This window comes from Propithecus coquereli, unplaced genomic scaffold (assembly GCF_000956105.1).
Source record: "Propithecus coquereli isolate 6110/MARCELLA unplaced genomic scaffold, Pcoq_1.0 Scaffold846, whole genome shotgun sequence".
NCBI lineage: Eukaryota > Metazoa > Chordata > Mammalia > Primates > Indriidae > Propithecus > Propithecus coquereli.
Window position 1 is genome coordinate 46,704 of NW_012154685.1, and position 19,118 is coordinate 65,821.

Here is a 19,118-nt window from a genome sequence, read left to right on the forward strand (position 1 = left end):
TTCCTTGCCTTTCATCTCTACCTCCAATCTGACCAAACTTGCTGGAGAAAAGAGCCAGATATTAGTCCTTTACACTTTAGTATGAACTGGATCTATTTCTCCTTTGGGATATTGCAGTTTTGCCTCGCCTTTCATTGTGAAGGGGAAAGGTTGGTGGCTCCGAGAAAGGCTTGGATCAGGATGGCCACGGGGGCTTAGGACAGTCATGTGGGAACTTCATGGCCTGTTTCATCTAAATCCCTTCAATAGTAAGTAGCTTAAGGTGTGAGAAGAAAGAAGGGGAGAGAAAGCCAAGGGAGCAAAAAGGAGGAAACTGGGTGTAAGTGAGAGAATAAGAGGGTCACGAAAGTGGGAAACAATAGTGACACACACACAGAGGCCCTTAAAATTTACAGGGCCCTTTAAGCTAGAGGATCTCATTTGATCCTCCCAGTACCCCATGGAAAAGGTCCCATCCCTAGATTACAAATGAGGAGACAGAGGTTTGGAGAGGTTCAGTGATCAAATGGGACGTTCCCGGGTACCCAGTGGGGAGTGGGGGATGCTGGCTGTGGGGCCCCCAGCTCAGGATGCTCACTGCGCTTCCGGATCCTGTGTGGCAGGAGCCAAACTGGTGCAGATCCCGGCGGGTGCCAGGCACATCCAGATTGAGGCCCTGGAGAAGGCACCCAACCGCATTGGTGAGTACTGGGGTATGGGGAGAGGGCAGTGGGGCCTGGCCCTGTCCTCCAATTTGAGGGAGCCAGGAGAGCAGAGGGCAAGATTCTAGTGTAGGAGGAATTTCACAGACTTAAACAATGGGCAGAGAACCCCTTTTTCTTTCCTTCCTTCCTTCCTTCCTTCCTTCCTTTTTCTTTCTTTCTTCCTTTCTTCCTTCCTTCCTTCCTTCCTTCCTTTTTCTTTCTTTCTTCCTTTATTCCTTTCTCTTTCTTTTCTTTCTTTTCTTTCTTTTTTTTTTTTTGTGACAGCATCTCACTCTGTTGCCTGGGCTGGAGTGCAGTGGCCCGGTCATAGCTCACTGTAACCTTGAACTCCTGGGATCAGCCTCCTGAGTAGCTGAGACTATAGGCGCATGCTACCACGCTCAGCTAATTTTTTCTGTTTTTTGTAGAGACGGGGTCTCAGTATGTTGCCCAGGCTGGTCTCGAACTCCTGGGCTCAAGGGATCCTCTCAGCATCCCAAAGTGCTGGGATTACAGGTGTAAGCCACCATGCCTAGCCTATTTTATTTTCTAATTTGTGTTAAATGGGTAACCCATTCCATGGTTGAATATCAGAATGTCTAAAAGGGGTAAAGAGTCCCTCTTCCACTCTTATCCCCTAGGGGCAACCACAGTTAATAATTTCTTGTGCACATAGATGGCTTTTAAAGGTAAACCATTTTCACAGAGTGTATCAGTCAGCTTTCACAGCATAACATACCACCCTAAAACTCAGTGGCTTCAAACAATTATTCATTAACTCCTGCTTCTGTGGGTCATCAGTTTGGGCTGGGCTCTGCTAGCTGGTTCTTCTACTCATCTGCCTGGATGGACTCATGCCAATGTTGTCAGTTGGTAGGTCTGTTGGCAGCTGTTGATCTAGGATGGCCTGACTCACATTTCTGGTGGTTGGTACTGGCTGTCAGTTGTGGTTATACAGGTAACAGGGCTATGTCCTCAACAGGTTAACCCGGTGTTATTCACATGGTGTCTGTCCTCGTCCTCAAGAGTAGCAAGACAGGGCAAGCCCCAGTGTGCAAGCACTTTTCATGATGTAAGTCTTTGCTTACATCATGTTTTCCAGTGTCCCATTGGCCCAAGTCACAGGGCCAAGCCCAGATTCAAGGGGTAGAAGAGAGACAGTGTATAGACCTGTTTGAGTGAGGAGGGCTCAGGTGGGGAGGAGTGGCAGGTAGACAGGGGAGTCCCGACGGGCCCACTGGGAAGGCCTTGAATGTCATATTCACGGCCCCCTGTGGAGGGGGGAGAAATCGCTGTGACCCTCTTGCCCCACCGGCCAGTGGTGAAGAACCAGGTGACGGGCAGCTTCATCCTCAACCCCAAGGGCAAGGGAGCCGCGAGCCGGACCTTCACCGCCATGGGCCTGGAGTGGGAGGACGCAGTGGAGGACTCCAAGGAGAGCCTCAAGACCAGCGGGCCCCTGCCTGAGGCCATCACAGTCCTGGTGAGCTACACTCCACATGGCAGCCCCTGCCCACCCCCTTGTCCCCCTAGCTGCCGCCCCTGTTGCTGAGCTGGCGTGGGCCTGGTGGAAATCACCTTTCTGGGAAGACCAAGGCACCCCTCCGTCCTGGGGTCAGCTCCTCTTCTGTGCTTAAAAGCTGGCAGGATGGCGAGTGAGGAGGGGAAAAGGAAAGGGTTGTCTCCTCGCTGTCAGACCCCAGATGTCACACACAGGGAGTCTGTTCTCCTTAATGCAGGGTCAGAAGTGGGACCCGGAGGAAGGTGTCGGCAGGGGCAGGCTGGCTCCCCATGTCACCCCGGCATCATCTAGAGTCAGCGTGTGTCATGGCACAGCCAGCAACTCAGTCCATGAGTGGCATCCTTGGGCCTTTAAGGCAGCTGACCCGAGGTGCCGGCCTCCTGAGAAGGGGACAGGGCTACTGTCCTGGCTGGGGCCCATCTCTACCCACATCCCCCTTCCTAGACCATCGGCCAGGGCTTGTGGAGCAGGGATTGTTAACCCAGCAGCCAGACCATGAGGAACTCCATCCTTGGCCCTGGTTGGTGGCAGCTTCCTGTGTCACCCTCATCAGTTGGGGAGCTCCTGGAGGTCAGGCTCTGTGGCCTATTGGTGCCAGCATGTTAATTCAATCCAACCCATATTTTCTATTTGCCTTGTATTTATTGACCACCCATGCATCTATGACCAGCTGATTTGAATATCAAGTCCATTTGTGGGGAAAGGACAGTCTCTTCAAGACACAGTCCTGGGACAATTGGATATATACATGCAGAAGAATGAAGTTGGACCCCTACTTCACACCATCCATAAAAACTAAGTCAAAATACATCAAAGGCCTAAATATAAGAGCTAAAACCATAGAACTCTTAGAAGAAAACAGAGGGGTAGATCTTTATGACCTTGGATTCTTAGCTATGACACCAAAGCATCAGCAACAAAAGAGAAAATAGATAATTTGACTTTATTAAAATTGCAACTTCAATGCATCAAAGGACATTATCAAGAAAGTGAAGAGACCACATGGAGATTGGGAGAAAATCTTGCAAATCACGTCTCTGGTGAGGGCCCAGCACCAAGACTGTGCCCATTGACCATCTTGCAGAGCCAGGCTGTGCGATGCTCTAGTGAGCGGAACCGACTGGCAGGTGCAGCTCCTGCCCCCATCAGAACTTAGGCCAGTGGAAGGGAAGGGTGTTCACAGAAGCATCGCTGCTCTCAGCAGTGTTTAGCCAGAGCTTGTCACGTGACCGCTGGTCTGAATGTCTCCCCCAGTATCCACGCTCGGCATGACCTCATCCCAGCGTTCCCTGTTCTGCTCCGACCCCACAGCCTTCTCTGGCCCCTCCACCCCCCTGACCCCGGCCTTACTTCTCTCTCTGGTCCTGTGCGGCCTCCTGCTTCCCCTCAGGTGCTCCCCGCAGCTGAGGGTGGCCCCCGCAGCAGCCTGGCCTACAAGTATGTCATCCATGAGGACCTGCTGCCCCTCATTGGGAGCAACAACGTGCTCCTGGAGGAGACGGACACCTACGAGTGGGCGCTCAAGAGCTGGGCACCCTGCACCAAGGCCTGTGGGGGAGGTACTGGCTCTCCCGACCCCACAGGGCCTCTCGAGGGGTGGGGACAGGGGCTGAGGTTGTCTCCATTTGACATGTCCTTGCTCATGCTTCAGCTTCTCCTTGGAGAGGTCCAGTGTGTGGAAGCCCATTCTGGGCTGGGCACTTGGGATGGGGCTGGGGTGCTAGAGCGGTACCCAGGGCAGGGCCTCTGCCCTATGCGCTCGCCCACCGTGGGGACAGGCAGCCATGCAGAGCCACTTCCTCACAGTGAGACGGGGCTGGTCAGGAAGGCGTCCTTTGGCAAGCGATGGGCAGGTGGGCGTGCAGAGGCACACGGGGAAGTGGGAGCAGTGCTCAAGGCTCCCCCCAGGACACCGCCCCTGAGGCCCTGGCAGACCAGGCCCATGGCAGCCTGCCCTCCCACAGGGCTCCAGTTCACCAAATACGGCTGCCGGCGCAGACGTGACCACCACATGGTGCAGCGGCACCTGTGTGACCACAAGAAGAGGCCCAAGCCCATCCGCCGGCACTGCAACCAGCACCCCTGCTCCCAGCCTGCGTGAGTGCTCCTGGGGAGGGACAAGGAGTTTGGTCCTATGTGTTGTCCTGGCTCATGAGGAAGGAGGAGGGCTGCTGAGCTGAGGGCTGCTGAGGGCTCCCAGCACCGGGTCATGGAGACACAGCCCTGCTGCCAGGATTCCCAGCGCCCACCCTGCATGCCTGTCCATCAGAAAGAAGAGGCTTCCTTTGTCTGCCCTTCCCAGCATTCTTTACCAATGGGAAACTGAGGCACAGTTTGGGGACACAGCTTTCCTCGGCAATCCGGGGGGGCCATAGAGGCAACGTGGATTTCAGTGCTTCCGGGCTGCAAGTCCAGGCCAGGACGCTCTCCAATGCCTCCTCCCTGCCCAGTCCTCAGCGGTCCAGGGACACGGCCTGGACTGCCAGCCCTCAGCCGTGGTCCAGCCCCTGATCTTGATTCCCCGGCCTGAGGGCACACTCTGAGCACAAGGTCATATTCTTGGGATTATTTGGAGAAGCCTTCGGGGAGAGGAGAGCTCTGACTTGTGGAGGAGGCTGAGGCCTGTTGCAGAGCCAGCGCCAGAACGTCCTCAGCCTCCACAAGGCTCCCCTGGCACCCCCAGGTGGGCCAAGGCTGAAGGTGGCTGGCCGGTGGGAAACTGCAGAGGGTCTTGTCCATCCCCTGCTTCCCCAGGGTCCACCCTGTGGGGACAGGTGTGCTGACTGGGCCTTGCTGGCTGACAGCAGCTCCTGGGAGCCCCAGGCCAGGACATGGGACTGGGGTGGGGGCCAGGGCAGGAGCTGGTGGCCTCCCTGTGCCCAGGCCAGGCGTCATACCCTGCCCCTCCTCTGCCAGGACAGCTCCATAACCACCCTCTGTGCTTCTCTTTTACTTGTTACTTCGTGCTGTTACTCTCCTTTCCCCACAAATGTGTGTGACCACAGAACATGCAGGGTTAACTCCGCCTGGGATGCTGCATGGGTGACCCCCCGCCACCTCGGGGTTTTGTTTTGGTTTTTACATGAAGGGGTTGAAAGAGCCCCGGTTTACTCTCAGAGGCCTCGGGAAACCGAAAGGGAGTAGGAGTTGGGGCGTCCCCTCCCTCCACCCCTACCAGAGCAATTTTACTTTCATCAAACTCATCCAACAGGTGTCTGCTTAAGAGGCTGTTGGAAGTTGCTCTGTGGCTAAAAGACACTTGGCAGGCCACCAGCGTAGCGGCTCAGTGCTAAAGCTCTGTGGGTGATGATGGTGACAGTAATAGTGCTCTTGTCCCAGGAGCCCCACAGGAGGTTGGGGGCATCTATGATGAAAGTGTGGCTTTGCTCTGTCTGATGCACTGCACCCAGCACCCAGCACCCAGCACCCAGCACGGTACCTGCATGTGGTAGGCACACAAATATTTATGGGGCGTTGAGACAGTCCTGATGTCAAGATGGGGTAACCAAGGCTCAGAGGGGTTTCCAGCTTGCCCAAGGACACACATGGTGCCAGCATTTAAGTATGCATTGTACCTGTTTTTCAGGAAAGAGTAGTGACCTCCCCGAGGCCACACAGCCAGGTGGACAGTCGTCTCGCGCCTCAAGCGTTCTGAAGTCCACACACACTCTGGCTCCTGCCTGTAGCTGTCTAGGGGTGGGAGGTGGCCCCTGGGAGGAAGTATCTCCTTGGTCTCACTTCCTTCCTCCTCCCACCCTGTCTGTCTCCAGGTGGGTGACGGAAGAGTGGAGCCCCTGCAGCCGGAGCTGCGGGAAGCTGGGGGTGCAGACTCGGGGGGTACAGTGCCTGCTGCCCCTCTCCAATGGCACCCGCAAGGCCATGCCGGCCAAGGCCTGCTCCGGGGACCGGCCTGAGGCTCGGCGGCCCTGCCTCCGCGTGCCCTGCCCAGCCCAGTGGCGGACGGGAGCCTGGTCCCAGGTGAGTGGTCCCCTGGAGGTGGGAGGGGCAGGGGAGGAGGTGGGTCTGAGGGATTTTCTGGTGTTCCCTGCAGGCAGAGAGTTTCTGGCGGAATTTCTCTCCCCACATCTCATCTGGTTTTTCTCAAAACAAAGTTGAACGGCTCCCATGTATGCTGTGCTGCTGCGCCTGGGCTCCGTGCCGGCCTTTGCACTCATTCACTGTCTCCTGCGAGCTCCCCACAGTGCTGGGAGGCACGGGTTAATGTCCCCATGTCCCAGCTGAGCAGATTCAAGCACATTCTTGCATTCGAGAAGTGTTTACTGAGCACCAGCTATGTGTCAGGCATTGTACTAGGAATTCGGGAACCTGGCATCAACCAGGCAGACCTGTCTTGCCCTTGTGCCCCTACAGTCCCACGAGGGAGGAGTAATTGACAAGTCAGCCAACCACAGAAGTGAGGGAGGCGTGATTGACAAGTCAACCAACCACAGAAGTGTTCGAAGAGAGCAGCTGGGGCTGTGTGGGAGTCCCCAGGGCAGCGTGATCAAGGACAGAGGTGGTCAGGGAGGGCTTCTCTAAGGAGGTGGTGTTCAGGCTGAGACCTGAGGGATGAGCCACAGGAGGAGACTGAGGCAGGTACAATTGTGCAATGTTCCAGAAGCTTCGAGGACAGTGAGGCTAGAGTTACGGGGAGGATGATGTTGGAGAGGCAGGCAGGGGTCCGGTTCTGCAGGGCTTGGGAAGGAGTTTGAATTTATCCTAAGGGCAATGGGAAACCAGTGAAGAGTGTTGCAAGCTCTGATTTCAGGTTTCAAAGACCACTGCAGCAGCTAATTGTGGGGAGGCCGGGGTAGAAAAAGGGAGACAGCAGTCGGGCTGCAGAGTAATCCTATGCTGTGTGGCTCAGGCTCTGGAGGTGGCCACAGGGAAATGTTCCATGTCTTGGGTGTTCTCTCAAACACTCATTTGATGTGAACCTGGAAGATATTAAGGCAACGGAAGTAAGCCACACACTAAGGACAAACACTGTGCGATTCCACTTAATACGAGATACTTAGAGTGTCTCACCTATAGAGGCAGAAGGTCGGATGGTGGTTGCCAGGGGCTGGGGAGGGGGCAGGCTTGGGGAGTTATTGTGTAATGGGTGAGGAGTTCCAGTGTGGAAAGAAGAAAAGTCTGGACACGGGTGGTGGTGATGGTTGTATAACGATGTGAATGTGTTTGATGCTACTGAACTGTACAATTAAAGTGGTTCAGGTGGTGAACTTTGCTGTTCAGGTATCACCGCAATTTTAAAAACGTACTTGATCAAGGCCATCAGCACAGTGATGTTTACTGTAATAGGAAAATATTCAGAAATATCCACCTACAGGAGACTGGGCAAAGAAATCATGATGTAGTTATATGATAAAATACTATACAGCCATAAAAATGAATACGCTTGAACTGTGCTTACCGATCTAGATAAACCTCTATTAATCCAGAATAAATTGCGGAGAGAAAAAGCACTGTGGGAGGAAGGGAAAAACGCACTTCCAGTGACTGTCATTTCCTTAGCATTTGAGAAGCACATGCAATACTTGAAAATAGTCCAGGATGCTGATTTATTAAAGCTGGTGGCGGCGTCTGGGCAGGCGTTTGTGAACGACTCCATGCTTTTCCATATGCTTGAAATATTGCATAATAAGGAGTATTTTTAGAGCCTGAAAACCCTCATGCCATTCGTGCAGATTTTGTGTTCTTCTCCATAATATATGACTTCATTCGTTTTGATATAAAATAGAAAGATGCCGGTCCTCAAAGGACCTTATAAATAAAACTAGCAGAGTTGGCAGATGGTGGAAGATACTGGCCCTTTCGAAATCAAAGTAAAATACAGAGACGAATCTCTAAATCTAACATTTTGTCTGGGAAGTAAGAATTGTAATTTGGGGCATACACATAGGGTGGTCTTTGGTACGTATGAAGAACAGAAAGGCTGGGGTGTATTAGAAAGAGAAAGGTTACGTATTGTTTTGAACGAAAGCTCATTGGCACTAGGGAAGCTCTTGGGAGCTGGCAAGCTCTCAGTGACAGCGGTGGGGAAGACTAGGCTTAGAGTTAGGGCAGGTTGTTTCAGCAGCTTCCAGGTAGAACTGGCCTTAGGGTTCCAGCAGGCCGTTTCAGCAGCTGTGCTGGCAAAACATTCAGTTCTTGGAGCAGGTGGTATGTGCCCGCGTGCTTTTTTCACCCTGGCCCCTGGACTCTAACTCAGTTGGGTGTGACAAGAATGACCCAATTCCTATAATCAGCTTTCACAGCCCCTTGGGAGCCTGGTAAAGCACTCAAGAGCTGTTAGCTGTTGTTTGCATTGTTCATCCTGGGAGGATGAGCCATGTTTGTCCCGTGGTTCTGTGCGGCCCCGTGACCCTCATGTCTTGCTCAGTGGTCACGTGTCCAATGTGAGAAGTGGAGCCCTACGGGTTCTTCCCCATCCAATGGAGAGGCCAAGGCCACTTAAAAAGTGACCTGGTCACGTTGGGCAGCCTTGCTTTCTTGGAGTCCCTGCCCCTTCACCCCAGGACCCCTCGTGACCCATTTGTCACAGCAAGAGGTGTGTCAGGTCCAGGGGACGATGCGTGTGGCAGCCCCTGCAAACGGTGGTCCTCTGCTGCCTCCTGCTCCTTGCACCCACACCTTCCCCTCTTAGGGAAGAGGACACCTTTGAACATCCCTCTGCGAGCCGATGTTTGGTGAACTGAGTGTCAAGATCATTGACTATCAGAGCTAGAAAGGTCTGTGGACACCCTGTCACCCAGCTCTCTCGGTTCATAGAGTTGGAAACCGAGTCAGTGGGGCAGCAGGTGCCACAATCCAGGCCCCTGCATCCCATTAACAAGATGTCACATGCAAGTCAGCCTACTGCAGGTCGCGACCTATGGTGGATTGCTGCAGGGGACTTTGCCAGAGCCATACAAAAAATGTTTAGGAACCCAGGCGGCACAGACCAGACATAGCGGATGCAGGCAGTGGTAGCTGGAATGGGGCCCTCGAGGTCCTCCCACCCTGAGCCAGGGGTTAACTGTTTAGATCGTGGAAAGCCCGGGGGCTGGAAGCTCTTTGCCACTGGTAGAGGAGTGTTTGGCATCGGGTGTGGGGTCCTGCTGAGGCTCTGTGGAAGCAGCCCTTGCGTGTCTCTCTGAGCAGGGGAAGGCTTGGCATGCTGCTCTCTACCCTTTCTGTCCTCGGGCACTGGCTGGACTCTGAGCTCACTGGCCCGTTCTCTGTCTCTCCACCCACCCCGACCGTGGCGGCTGTGGCCTGGCCGTGACCTCCCACGGCAGTGCTCGGCCACCTGTGGGGAGGGCATCCAGCAGCGGCAGGTGGTGTGCCGGACCAGCGCCAACAGTCTCGGGCAGTGCGAGGGGGAGAAGCCGGACACCGTCCAGGTCTGCAGCCTGCCCGCCTGCGGAGGTGAGCGGATGGGGTGGACAGGCCAGGCCCCGCTCCCCAGCCTGGACCCAAGACCCAGCCCCTTAGAAATCCCAAACCCTAGAGCTGCTTCTGCCTGCTCACAGGAAATCTCCAGAACTCCACAGTGAAGGCCGACATCCAGGAACTTGTGACTCCAGAGGGGCAGTGGGTGCCACAGTCCGGACCCCTACATCCCATTAACAAGATACCAGCAAGTAAGTGCTGGCCCCACCCCCTCCCCAGACCTTTCGGTGGCCCTAGTGTCACAGCACGGGCCATGCAGCAGGGCAGGCCCAGCTTGCACTGTGACCTGAGCTCTCTGGGCCTTGGATGCCTCAGCTGCGATGTAGGATGCTGCTGTACTCGTCCCTGGCCCCTGCAATTCCAAAACGCTTATTTCTGAGTTTGGTGCAGACTCACTTGGTGGCAAAATCTGACCTGAATTAACAAAACATCATTTATTCTTTTGCTACAGAAACGTTGCCATATTTGATTTCAAGGTGGCATCACAGACTCCACTGAGGGTGTTCTATGATATAAACACACACAGTGTTAACTTTTCTGACCCCAGAAGTTCTGAATTCTGAATCATATTTGGTTCCAAGATTTTCAGAGAAGCCACTGTAGGTCTGAGCTGCTTTTGTCTGCTGAATTAAGCGGGAGAATGTGTGCACTTCTGCCCAGCTGTCAGCTTACAACGACGGGAGGAATAATTCGTCCCCGCCCCATGGTCAGGAGCCCATCAGTTCATCCTCCCACCTTTCCATTCGCCCATCCATGAGTAACTATTTGCTGAGCACCTGCTCCGTGCCAGGCCGTGTGCGCTACTCCCCCTTCCTGGGTTCCACTCTCTTTCCCTTCCTCACCCTCCCAAGGACCGGCATTCAGCAGGTGAGTAGCAGAAAGATCACAGACCCTAACTCCTAGTTAGAGGACCAGTCGGCTGTGTGATCTTGTGCAAATTCCTTAACCTCTCTTAGCCCAGCGACCTCATCTGTAAAATAAAGGGTCCTCAATGTGCCTTCCGAGTTCCAACCCTGTCCCTCCTCTGCTCCCCTGCTGAGGCTCAGTCTGGACAAGTTTCTGGGCTTCCTTTTGTTTTCCTCCCAAAAGGAAAGGGCGGGGCCCTGACTCTGATCCTAGCATGCTGGTGCCATCTAGGGGCCACTAGCTTTCCATTTTCTCTGATCATTCTCTTGTTCCTAAGCCTGCCCCTTCCTCCCTCTCTCTTCCCTCTCTCCCCCCTCTCCCCCCACCTGGCAAAAATCAGTAGAAAGCAAAGCTCCTGCCTTCACATTCTGTTTGGAGAGACCCACGTGGAGTCATTACAAAAACATTTTTAGATGATATTTTAAGCAAAGCAAACTAGTACAGTGAGCACCCCTCTATGCCAGGCACTTAAAACATGTTCTTTGTAATTATGATGTCATTATTCATTGGTAAATATCAGCATTATCCCCATTTTACAGGTGAAGAAACTGAGGCTTGGAGCTTAAGTGACTGGCCCAAGCCTCACAGCTTTTAAGTGGTAGAGCTGGAATCCGAGCCTAATTCTGCTTGATTCCAAGTTTAGTAGTGGAGGACCTAATGTCCAGATGTGTGTGTACTAGTGGCAGGGTGTTTGCTTTGCTTGTCACCAGTGTGGGTTGCCTGGGCTTTAGCCTGGCACTGGCTGGAGTGGGTTCAATTCCTCTGGGTTGATCAGGAGGAGGTGAGGGTTACCACTTCCACCTACAGTAGCTGCAGTTAGAATCACCCCACGTCCCAGCCACACCCCAGACTGCCCAGTCTGTCTGGGCGAAGAGGTGGCATCGGCTGTTTGTGAAGCTCCCCGAGTAATGCCCGTGTGCTGCCAGGTTTGGGGATGAGTGACTTAGGGCCATGGTTCTCAGACTTTCCCACACAGCCGAACACCTGGAGGGCTGTGAGAGCACAGTGCTCCTGAGTGTTTCTGACGCAGTAGTTCTGGGAGAGGCCTGAGAATCTGCATTTCCAATAAGCTTCCGGGTGATGCCGATGGTGTGTGAGTGGAGACATCACTTTGAGATCTACTGCTCTAGAGGATTCTAGTTCCTCTTCCATATAGAAAGGGCTCGCTCTCCTGCCGGGCGGCCCCGTGCCCCCTCTGGGAGGAGGCTTTGTAGTGAGTCCAGGAGGGGCAGGGGTGCAGGGCGGGCAGTTGGTGGTGAGGGAGAGGTGGGGCCCGTGTCCTGGTGTCCCCCCGCTGATGGGCACCGGTCCTTGTGCTGTGTGTGCAGCGGAGCCCTGCCTGGGGGACAGGTCCATCTACTGCCAGATGGAAGTGCTCGGTCGCTACTGCTCCATTCCTGGCTACCGCCGGCTGTGCTGCGAGTCCTGTACCAAGAAGGCCATGGGCCCCGACGCTAGCCCAGACCCTGGCCTGACCTCGCCACCCACTGTCTTCACGCCTGGGAGCCCCTTACCAGGACCCGAGGCCCCTCCAGATGCTGTGGAGCCCACCAGGGAGCCAGCGGGATCAGATGACCTTCGGCATGGCCGACCCACACAGCTCCCAGGACCTCCGGACACAAGCTCCCCGGTGACCCAGCGTCTCTCTGCCCCCCAGAAACTGAGCCCTAGAGCATTCTGGGGCACCTCCCCTACCACCCTGGGGGGACAGCCTTGGGGCTGGACTCAGGCACCTGTGCCAGCCTCCAAGGACAAAGGGTGGCCCAGGGAAGACCCCGAGCATCCAGGTACCAGCCTCCCTGCCACCTCCCCGGTGACATGAGCCACGCCCCACCATCCCACCAGTGACGTTTACACTGTGAGCAGCTCCGGGGAGCCCCGGCTCAGAGGACACACACACACGGGGCAGGGGCAGGCACAGACTTCCTTTTAAATTATTCGCCTTCTTGTTGTTTGGGGCTTGATGCTCTACCCCAAGGGGTGGGGAGGGAGGAAGACAGAGCAGGGCGAGCCCTACCTGGAGATACCTCAGCAAGCAGCCCGGCGGCTGGGCCAAACCTCTCAGGGGCTCTGGTTGGCCTCCTGCCACAACCAGCGCCAGCTACTGCCCCCTCCTCACAGCCACGGGGCCCCGGGCAGGTCTGAAGCCCAGGCTGAGAGCTGTAAAGGCTACCCGCCTTCTCCAGAACTGTGGAGACCCCATGGGACCCTGCCTATGTGGCCCCTCTGCTCATAAAGGCAAAGCAGGGCCAGGGGAGGTGGGATGCTCTCAGCAGGCCGAGAGGAAGGGGCCGGGGTGAATGTGGCATGAGGCTTCCTGCCGCAGGGCTGGGGAGGGTGGGAGGCAGCTCGTCCCAGCCCAGCTCTTGGTAGCCGAGGGCTCCACGCACCTCCACCAGCCGAGGCCTTTGCTGGCTGGAGGGCAGCGCCTGTGGCCATGCTCCGCCCCTGCGGACGTCACTTCTGTTACTTCTGGTGACTGCAGGTTACAGGCTGGCCTCCCGATCCCACCCTGGTCCACCAGAGAGGGGGGCTCAGGACAACCTGGGCCCCCATCCTCACCGTACATGGTTTTCCAAACTGGTGCTCGACCCCTGGCTGGACCAGGACTGCAGCTTTGGTCATGACTCTGGGCCTTGGAGGTGACTCTGTGCGACACAGAGGAGCCGTGATTTCTCAGGCTGGGCCCTCAGTCGTTATCCTCTGCCGAAGACCGCTCCTGCTGGAGTCAGGGGTCTTCTCCACCTGGCTCAAGCTGGGTGAGAGCTGTGTGGTTCTCTGCAGTCCGTTACTGCAGTCTGCCCCACTGAGCATGCTCCCCGCAAAGAATCTTCTTCACACCGTGCTCTGGGTAGTGGCCATGGATCATTGCCATCATTGGGACAAAGAGCAGGTGCTGGGGCCCCAGGGCAGAGGACCAGAGAGTCCACTCACAGCCAGGCCCTGCAGGTGACTGACGCCACCCGGGCTGAGTACCCCAGGGCAGGATGCCAGCCCTGCCCCAGGCTGGGGTGAAGAGTGCACACTGACCCATGGTGCTGCAGGGCCTCCTCCGGGCTCACCTGCCCTCCATGTTACCTCCAAGGGACAGGTAACAGCCCTAGACCCTCTGGCTCTCAGGAGGTGGCCCAGGTTCCCAGCATACCCGCAGGGGCCCTCACCCCCAGGGTCCTTGCCAGGTGATAGAGGTGCTTCTCATTTCTTCCTTCCCCGGGGAAGGAGGCTATTCTGAGCCAGCCAGGAGGAACAGGAGCAGTGGGCCCCTGCCCCTGGCCTGCAACTGCTTAGAGAACAGAGGTCCTGGGGGGCTTCCCAGGTGCCCTCTCCACCTGCTGCCCTCGCCCTCCCCCTCCCTAGGATGCTGGGTGCACACTGGGTCATTCCTGTGGGAACCAGATAAAGGGCGTGAACTCTTGTGCCTTGGAAATCCAGGTCTTTAAACTTTTATGTATTTATTAACATTGCCCTTGGTGTTTTGTTTTGTACCCCAAAATGTTGTATGTGTTTTCCTTTTTCTCTCTCTGTTTTGGAGGAAGAGGGCAGTGAACAGAACTCTACAGGGCTGGCTGGGCTGTAGCAAGAGGACTGGGGATGGGGGACAGACAGGGCAGGGGCTAGAGTCTCAGACCTCAGCCTCTCTGACTGAGCCCCACTCACTCCGTGGCTCCTCTGAGGGGGCAAAACCAGGGCTGGGGGCCTGGGGGTCCCACTTGGGCTCCACCACCGAGGAGCTGTGTGGCCGTGAGCAAGTCACCACCCAGAACTTGATCCAAAGGGGGAGGTGCCTGGGGGATAGTTTTGGGGTCTGCAGGGCATTCTAATGTCCCTGTACAAGCATGCAAGGGGTGGTTGTCTTGGAAGGTGGTGAGCGACCTTTCCCTGGAAGAATCCCAGTAGAATGTGGACGCTGGGTAGGAGGTGGAAGGAATGTGATGTATCTTACTGGGCGGGGAGGGCTGAAGAACCCTGCGCTCTGTCATTTTCGACTGCTGACCTACCCCTCGCCCCTTGCCCGTATCAGACATCACTAATCCATCACCACACTGTTGCAGTGTGTATATCACAGGCCCCTCCCTAACATCTGTGAGACCCAGGACACGAGTACAAACAAGGGCCCTCCCGCCACCAGCCCAGGGTGCGCTTCTCTTTCCACCCCTGGTTTCATCCCTCGACGGACTTCATACGCCTGTGTACAGACAGTCTAGCCCTCCTGGCCACACTCCATTCACGTCCCTCGGCAAACAGCCTGCCCTTGGGGCTCCCCTTTGCAGACAGCTCGTCTGTACTGGGCACACATGGTGACCCAGTCACACCTTAGGGGGACTGACCTAGGGAGATGCGAGGATGGGCCCCAGAAGTGGGCTTAGGATCATTCAGGGAGGGAATTCTGTGAGCCCAGGCCCCAGAGTGTGGCCTGCAAGGAGGGGATCATGGGCCCTGGATGGGCACTTCCCCTTGGCTCAGTGCAATCCTTGCCATGGGGGTAGTACGGGCAGAGTGGGACCCTCTAGGAGCCCAGCACTCGGGCTCTAACAGTGTCCTGGTACATTGCACAGGGCAGGGGTAACATGGAAAATGTGTGCCAACGTGCCTGCATCTTGTGCCCGTGGCAGACATTGCCAGTTCGTCACTGCACTCTCCCCCACTGAGCCTGCTGCCTGCAAAGAATCTTCTTCACACCGTGCTCTGGGTAGTGGCCGTGGATCATTGCCATCATTGGGACAAAGAGCAGGGCTGTTGGATCAGTAATTTTAAATTGTGTAACTTTAGAAACCTTTGCACAATCAGCATCTCAGGCGGAAGCACAACATCTAGAAGCAGGACCGCAGTACTTGAATCAAGGAAGAGGACGCAGAAACCAGCCCCTCTACTGACCTCTAGGCCCTCTCAGAGCCCGAGGTGGGGGCAAGACATCTCTAGGGAGCCTTTGGGCCCACCTGTTCATCTGAAAAATGGGAATGAAGACGTGTATTTGCCTTGCCTCCCTGTGAAAACACTGAAAAGAGTGTAGCCAGAAAATGCAAGGTATTGCAATGATGAGGGCACCTCCCAGGAGTGACATTTGTCACTAGGTTATTCCTGGAATGGGGCTTAAGGGACCCAGTCAGCTTGGGGAGACAGATGAGCTGTCATCTGTGCCACAAGAGTGGGCTTGAGTCAGGGTTTAGGTTCCCCCAGACCCCTAGACCTCAGCCTGTGGGGTCGTCCCCCTTCTCCAGGTACCCCATGACCCTCCCACCTCTGCAAGCCCAAGGCTGCCTGGACTGTCGACTTGGCCCTTGGGAACCCAGGTCATTCCCCTGACCACAGGTTACCCACACTCTGCTTAGAGCGTAGAACGCCCGAGAGAACATCACTCTCACCCTAACAACGAGCAAAAGCCCAGTATTCTACAAAGTCATACACTGCCCATCAGAGCAGAGGCTGCAAGGCAAGCATATGAACTAAATTCCCAAGTGCGACAAGCCCCTCTAAGGAGAGACAAGACACATGGAGACTTTGTTCCAGCCTTGGTGAAACACAGGAGCAGTGGCCACCATAGGACAGGGGAGAAAATACAGCTGAAATGTCAATGAATTTTTAAAGGTTAGTGTGACACTTGAGAATAGTTGGGAGCCCCACAGACAATGGGCGTCTGCACCTACTCACCAGCTCTTTTCCTCAGCCCCCCACTGGATGCACAGAGGGATCATCTGGGGCAGGACAGGAGACCTAAGAGAGCACCCTTGGGGCCCTGCCCAAGCCTGAGAGCACAAATTTAAAAAGCGGTGCCCACTTAGGATAGTATTGAGGACACCAAATACCTGTACATTGAACATACAAAGTATTGCTGAGAAAAATTTAAGAATACCTGAGTAAAAGTAGACCATGTCTATGAATCAGAAGCCTCAATAGTGTTAAGATGTCAATTCTCCCCAGTGATCTATAAATTCAATGTGATTTCAATCAAAATTCCAGCAGAGAATCTGAACATAGACTCCCACAGACATGGTGGTAATGGTTAATTTTATGTGTCAACTTGACTGAGCTAAGGGATGCCCAGATAGCTGATAAAACATACTTCTGGGTGTGTCTGTGAGAAATTAGGATTTCACTTCATAGACTGAGTAAGGAAGATCACCTTCCCCAATGTGGGCTGTATCATCCAATCCACTGAGAGCCCAAATAGAGCAAAAAGGCAGGGGAAGGACCAATTTTCTCTGTCTGCTTGAGCTGGGACATCCATCTTCCTCCCTTGGACACCAGTGGCTCCCCTCGTTCTTAGCCCTCTGGGTTTGGACTGGAAACCTAGGTTTTCCTGGGTCTCATTTTGACAGTTTCTTTATAAGTTAACGTTACAATTTTATAGGTTAAACATATATTTCCATACAACCCAGCAGTGCCTCCCCTATGTATTGAAAACATTTGTCCCCAAAATGACCTTATGCAAATGTTCATAGCAACTTTATTCAAAATAGCTCCAAGCTGGAAACAACTCAATTGTGTATCAAACAGCGAAAGGATAAATCAACTATGGTAGAGCCATACAATGGAATACTACTAAACCGTGAAAAGGAATGAACTACTCATACAGTCATGCGTCAATCAACTTGGGTAGATCTAAAAAGCACTGTGCTAAGCGAAAGAAGCCAGGCCCAAAGATGACATACTGGGTAGTTCCATTTATATGCTATTATGGAAAATGTGTAACCATAAGGACAGAAAGGTCACCTGATCAAATGAAAAAGCTTCTGCACAGCCAAGGAAACTATGAGAGCAAACAGACAACCTACAGAATGGGAGCAAATATTTGCATGTTGCACATCCAATAAAGGGCTGATAACTAGAATTTACATAGAACTCAGGAAAATCAGCAAGAAAAAAATCAAGCAACCATATGAAAAAGTGGGCAAAGGACATGAACAAAAACTTTTCAAAAGAAGATAGATAAAGGCCATTCTCACTGGAGAAAAGTGATATCTCATTGTGGTTTTGATTTTTGTTGCCCTGATGGTTAGAGATGTTGAGCATTTTTTCATATATTTTTTGGCCATTAGTCTATCTTCAGAAGTAACAAATAATAGCGGAGTAATACTCTTGTTGAAAGTATAGTTGACATGGCAGAAAACCAAGGCCCCAAAATAGAAGACAGATTCCAGAAAAGCACATGGCACACGGAAGAAATTAACCCAATGTGCAGTAGAGCTGAACTATTAGACCACCTCTGTCAACCCATGGGAAAGATATACTTACGAGCTGTTTGACCTTGGACAAATTACTTAAACTGTCTTTGAAATTTTTGTCTATAAAGTTATGCTAATACGGGTATCAACCACATGGAGTTACTATGCGGTATACAGGGTCAAGGGGATGGGCTCTGCCCATTCACACAGCTGGGGTGTGAATCTCGAATCTGTTTCTTATTACTTATATTAATATGACCTTGGACAAGTTTATTCTTCCAGTTCTTGATCAGTAAAATTGTCACAACGGTAGTATCTTAAGATTGTGTGAATTAAACACTTGAAAATTGAAGGATTCTTGACACAACTTTATAAATACGTGAATACTTCAGTTTATATATATTTGATATGTAAACAAAATCATTTCATGCCTAACGAGGAAAAATGAGAATCATTTCCATTAAAATAATATTAAAATTCCCAGGATTATCATTACTATTTAGCATTATTCTCTAGAAGTATTAGCTAATGCAATCAGATAAGAAAAAAAATTGAAAGGTATAAATATTTGAAAGGGGATGTGTTCTGATTGAGACTTATAAAAGAGATTTGACAAGGGCAAAGTTAGCCAGGGGAAGAGAGGAAAGACTGGATCTTAGCAGCTCTGGGGACTGAGATAAGGTCTGAGTAGCCAGAAAATGCAGTGCCCAGGATCCCTGTTACTACAGTTGTTCCGGCTGAAGCTTGACACATTCTTATGGGTGCTAAAATGGGGGTTACCCATGGGCTGTTTGACCTTGGGACAACCTTCCCCCTCTGCTGAAAATAGGTCTCCCCAGCCCATTCTTATCTATGTAAGTGGAGTAAGGAGGGCCCGACAGTTGAGCCAGCAAACGGGACAGGGAGAAGCCGACCCCCACGTGTTGTCCTTAAGCCAAGATTCCCAGGGGTGGCTCTCTCATCTCCAAATTGCAGTCTACTCTGATCAACATTTCCCGAGGTGTGGTGAGTGCGCTCTGGTGGTACAATAGACAGTACATGGAGGAACATTTGAGATTTTAATACATCTATTTTCATGTGCATGAGAATCTTTTATAAATCACACGTCAAACCACGATGCCATGAATATTATTGCTTAGGACAAAATTATATTTAAGTTAAAAAAAGAGAAATTTAAGGAAACATTAAGGAATACTACAGGTGGTAATAGTGGTAACAAAATTTGTGATGGGGGTATGGGAATGGCTCGAGATTTGAAACCAAGGGCTCTTGTCAGTGGCTGGAGCACTCTGGAGTCTGGTGAGTCTGGAATCTAATTCTGGAAACTCCACTTACTAGCCACATGACCTTAGTCATTCTGGATTCTTTTCATCACACATGACATAAAAATCAATGACTTTTTTTTTA

At 53.0% G+C, this 19,118-nt stretch overlaps 1 protein-coding gene across 1 annotated transcript in view; it reads left to right on the forward strand.

The window, feature by feature from the left end:
- The window catches only part of ADAMTS14 (ADAM metallopeptidase with thrombospondin type 1 motif, 14), a 45,676-nt gene extending 33,267 nt beyond the window's left edge, over positions 1-12,409 (forward strand). Inside the window, exons 14-21 of the mRNA XM_012663962.1 lie at positions 603-680; positions 2,003-2,166; positions 3,596-3,764; positions 4,170-4,302; positions 5,976-6,183; positions 9,489-9,618; positions 9,723-9,833; positions 11,877-12,409. Of these exons, the coding sequence (XP_012519416.1) occupies positions 603-680; positions 2,003-2,166; positions 3,596-3,764; positions 4,170-4,302; positions 5,976-6,183; positions 9,489-9,618; positions 9,723-9,833; positions 11,877-12,370 (1,487 nt within the window). The 3' untranslated portion in view covers positions 12,371-12,409. The remainder of the gene's footprint in view (positions 1-602; positions 681-2,002; positions 2,167-3,595; positions 3,765-4,169; positions 4,303-5,975; positions 6,184-9,488; positions 9,619-9,722; positions 9,834-11,876) is intronic.
- Positions 12,410-19,118: the final 6,709 nt, after the last annotated feature.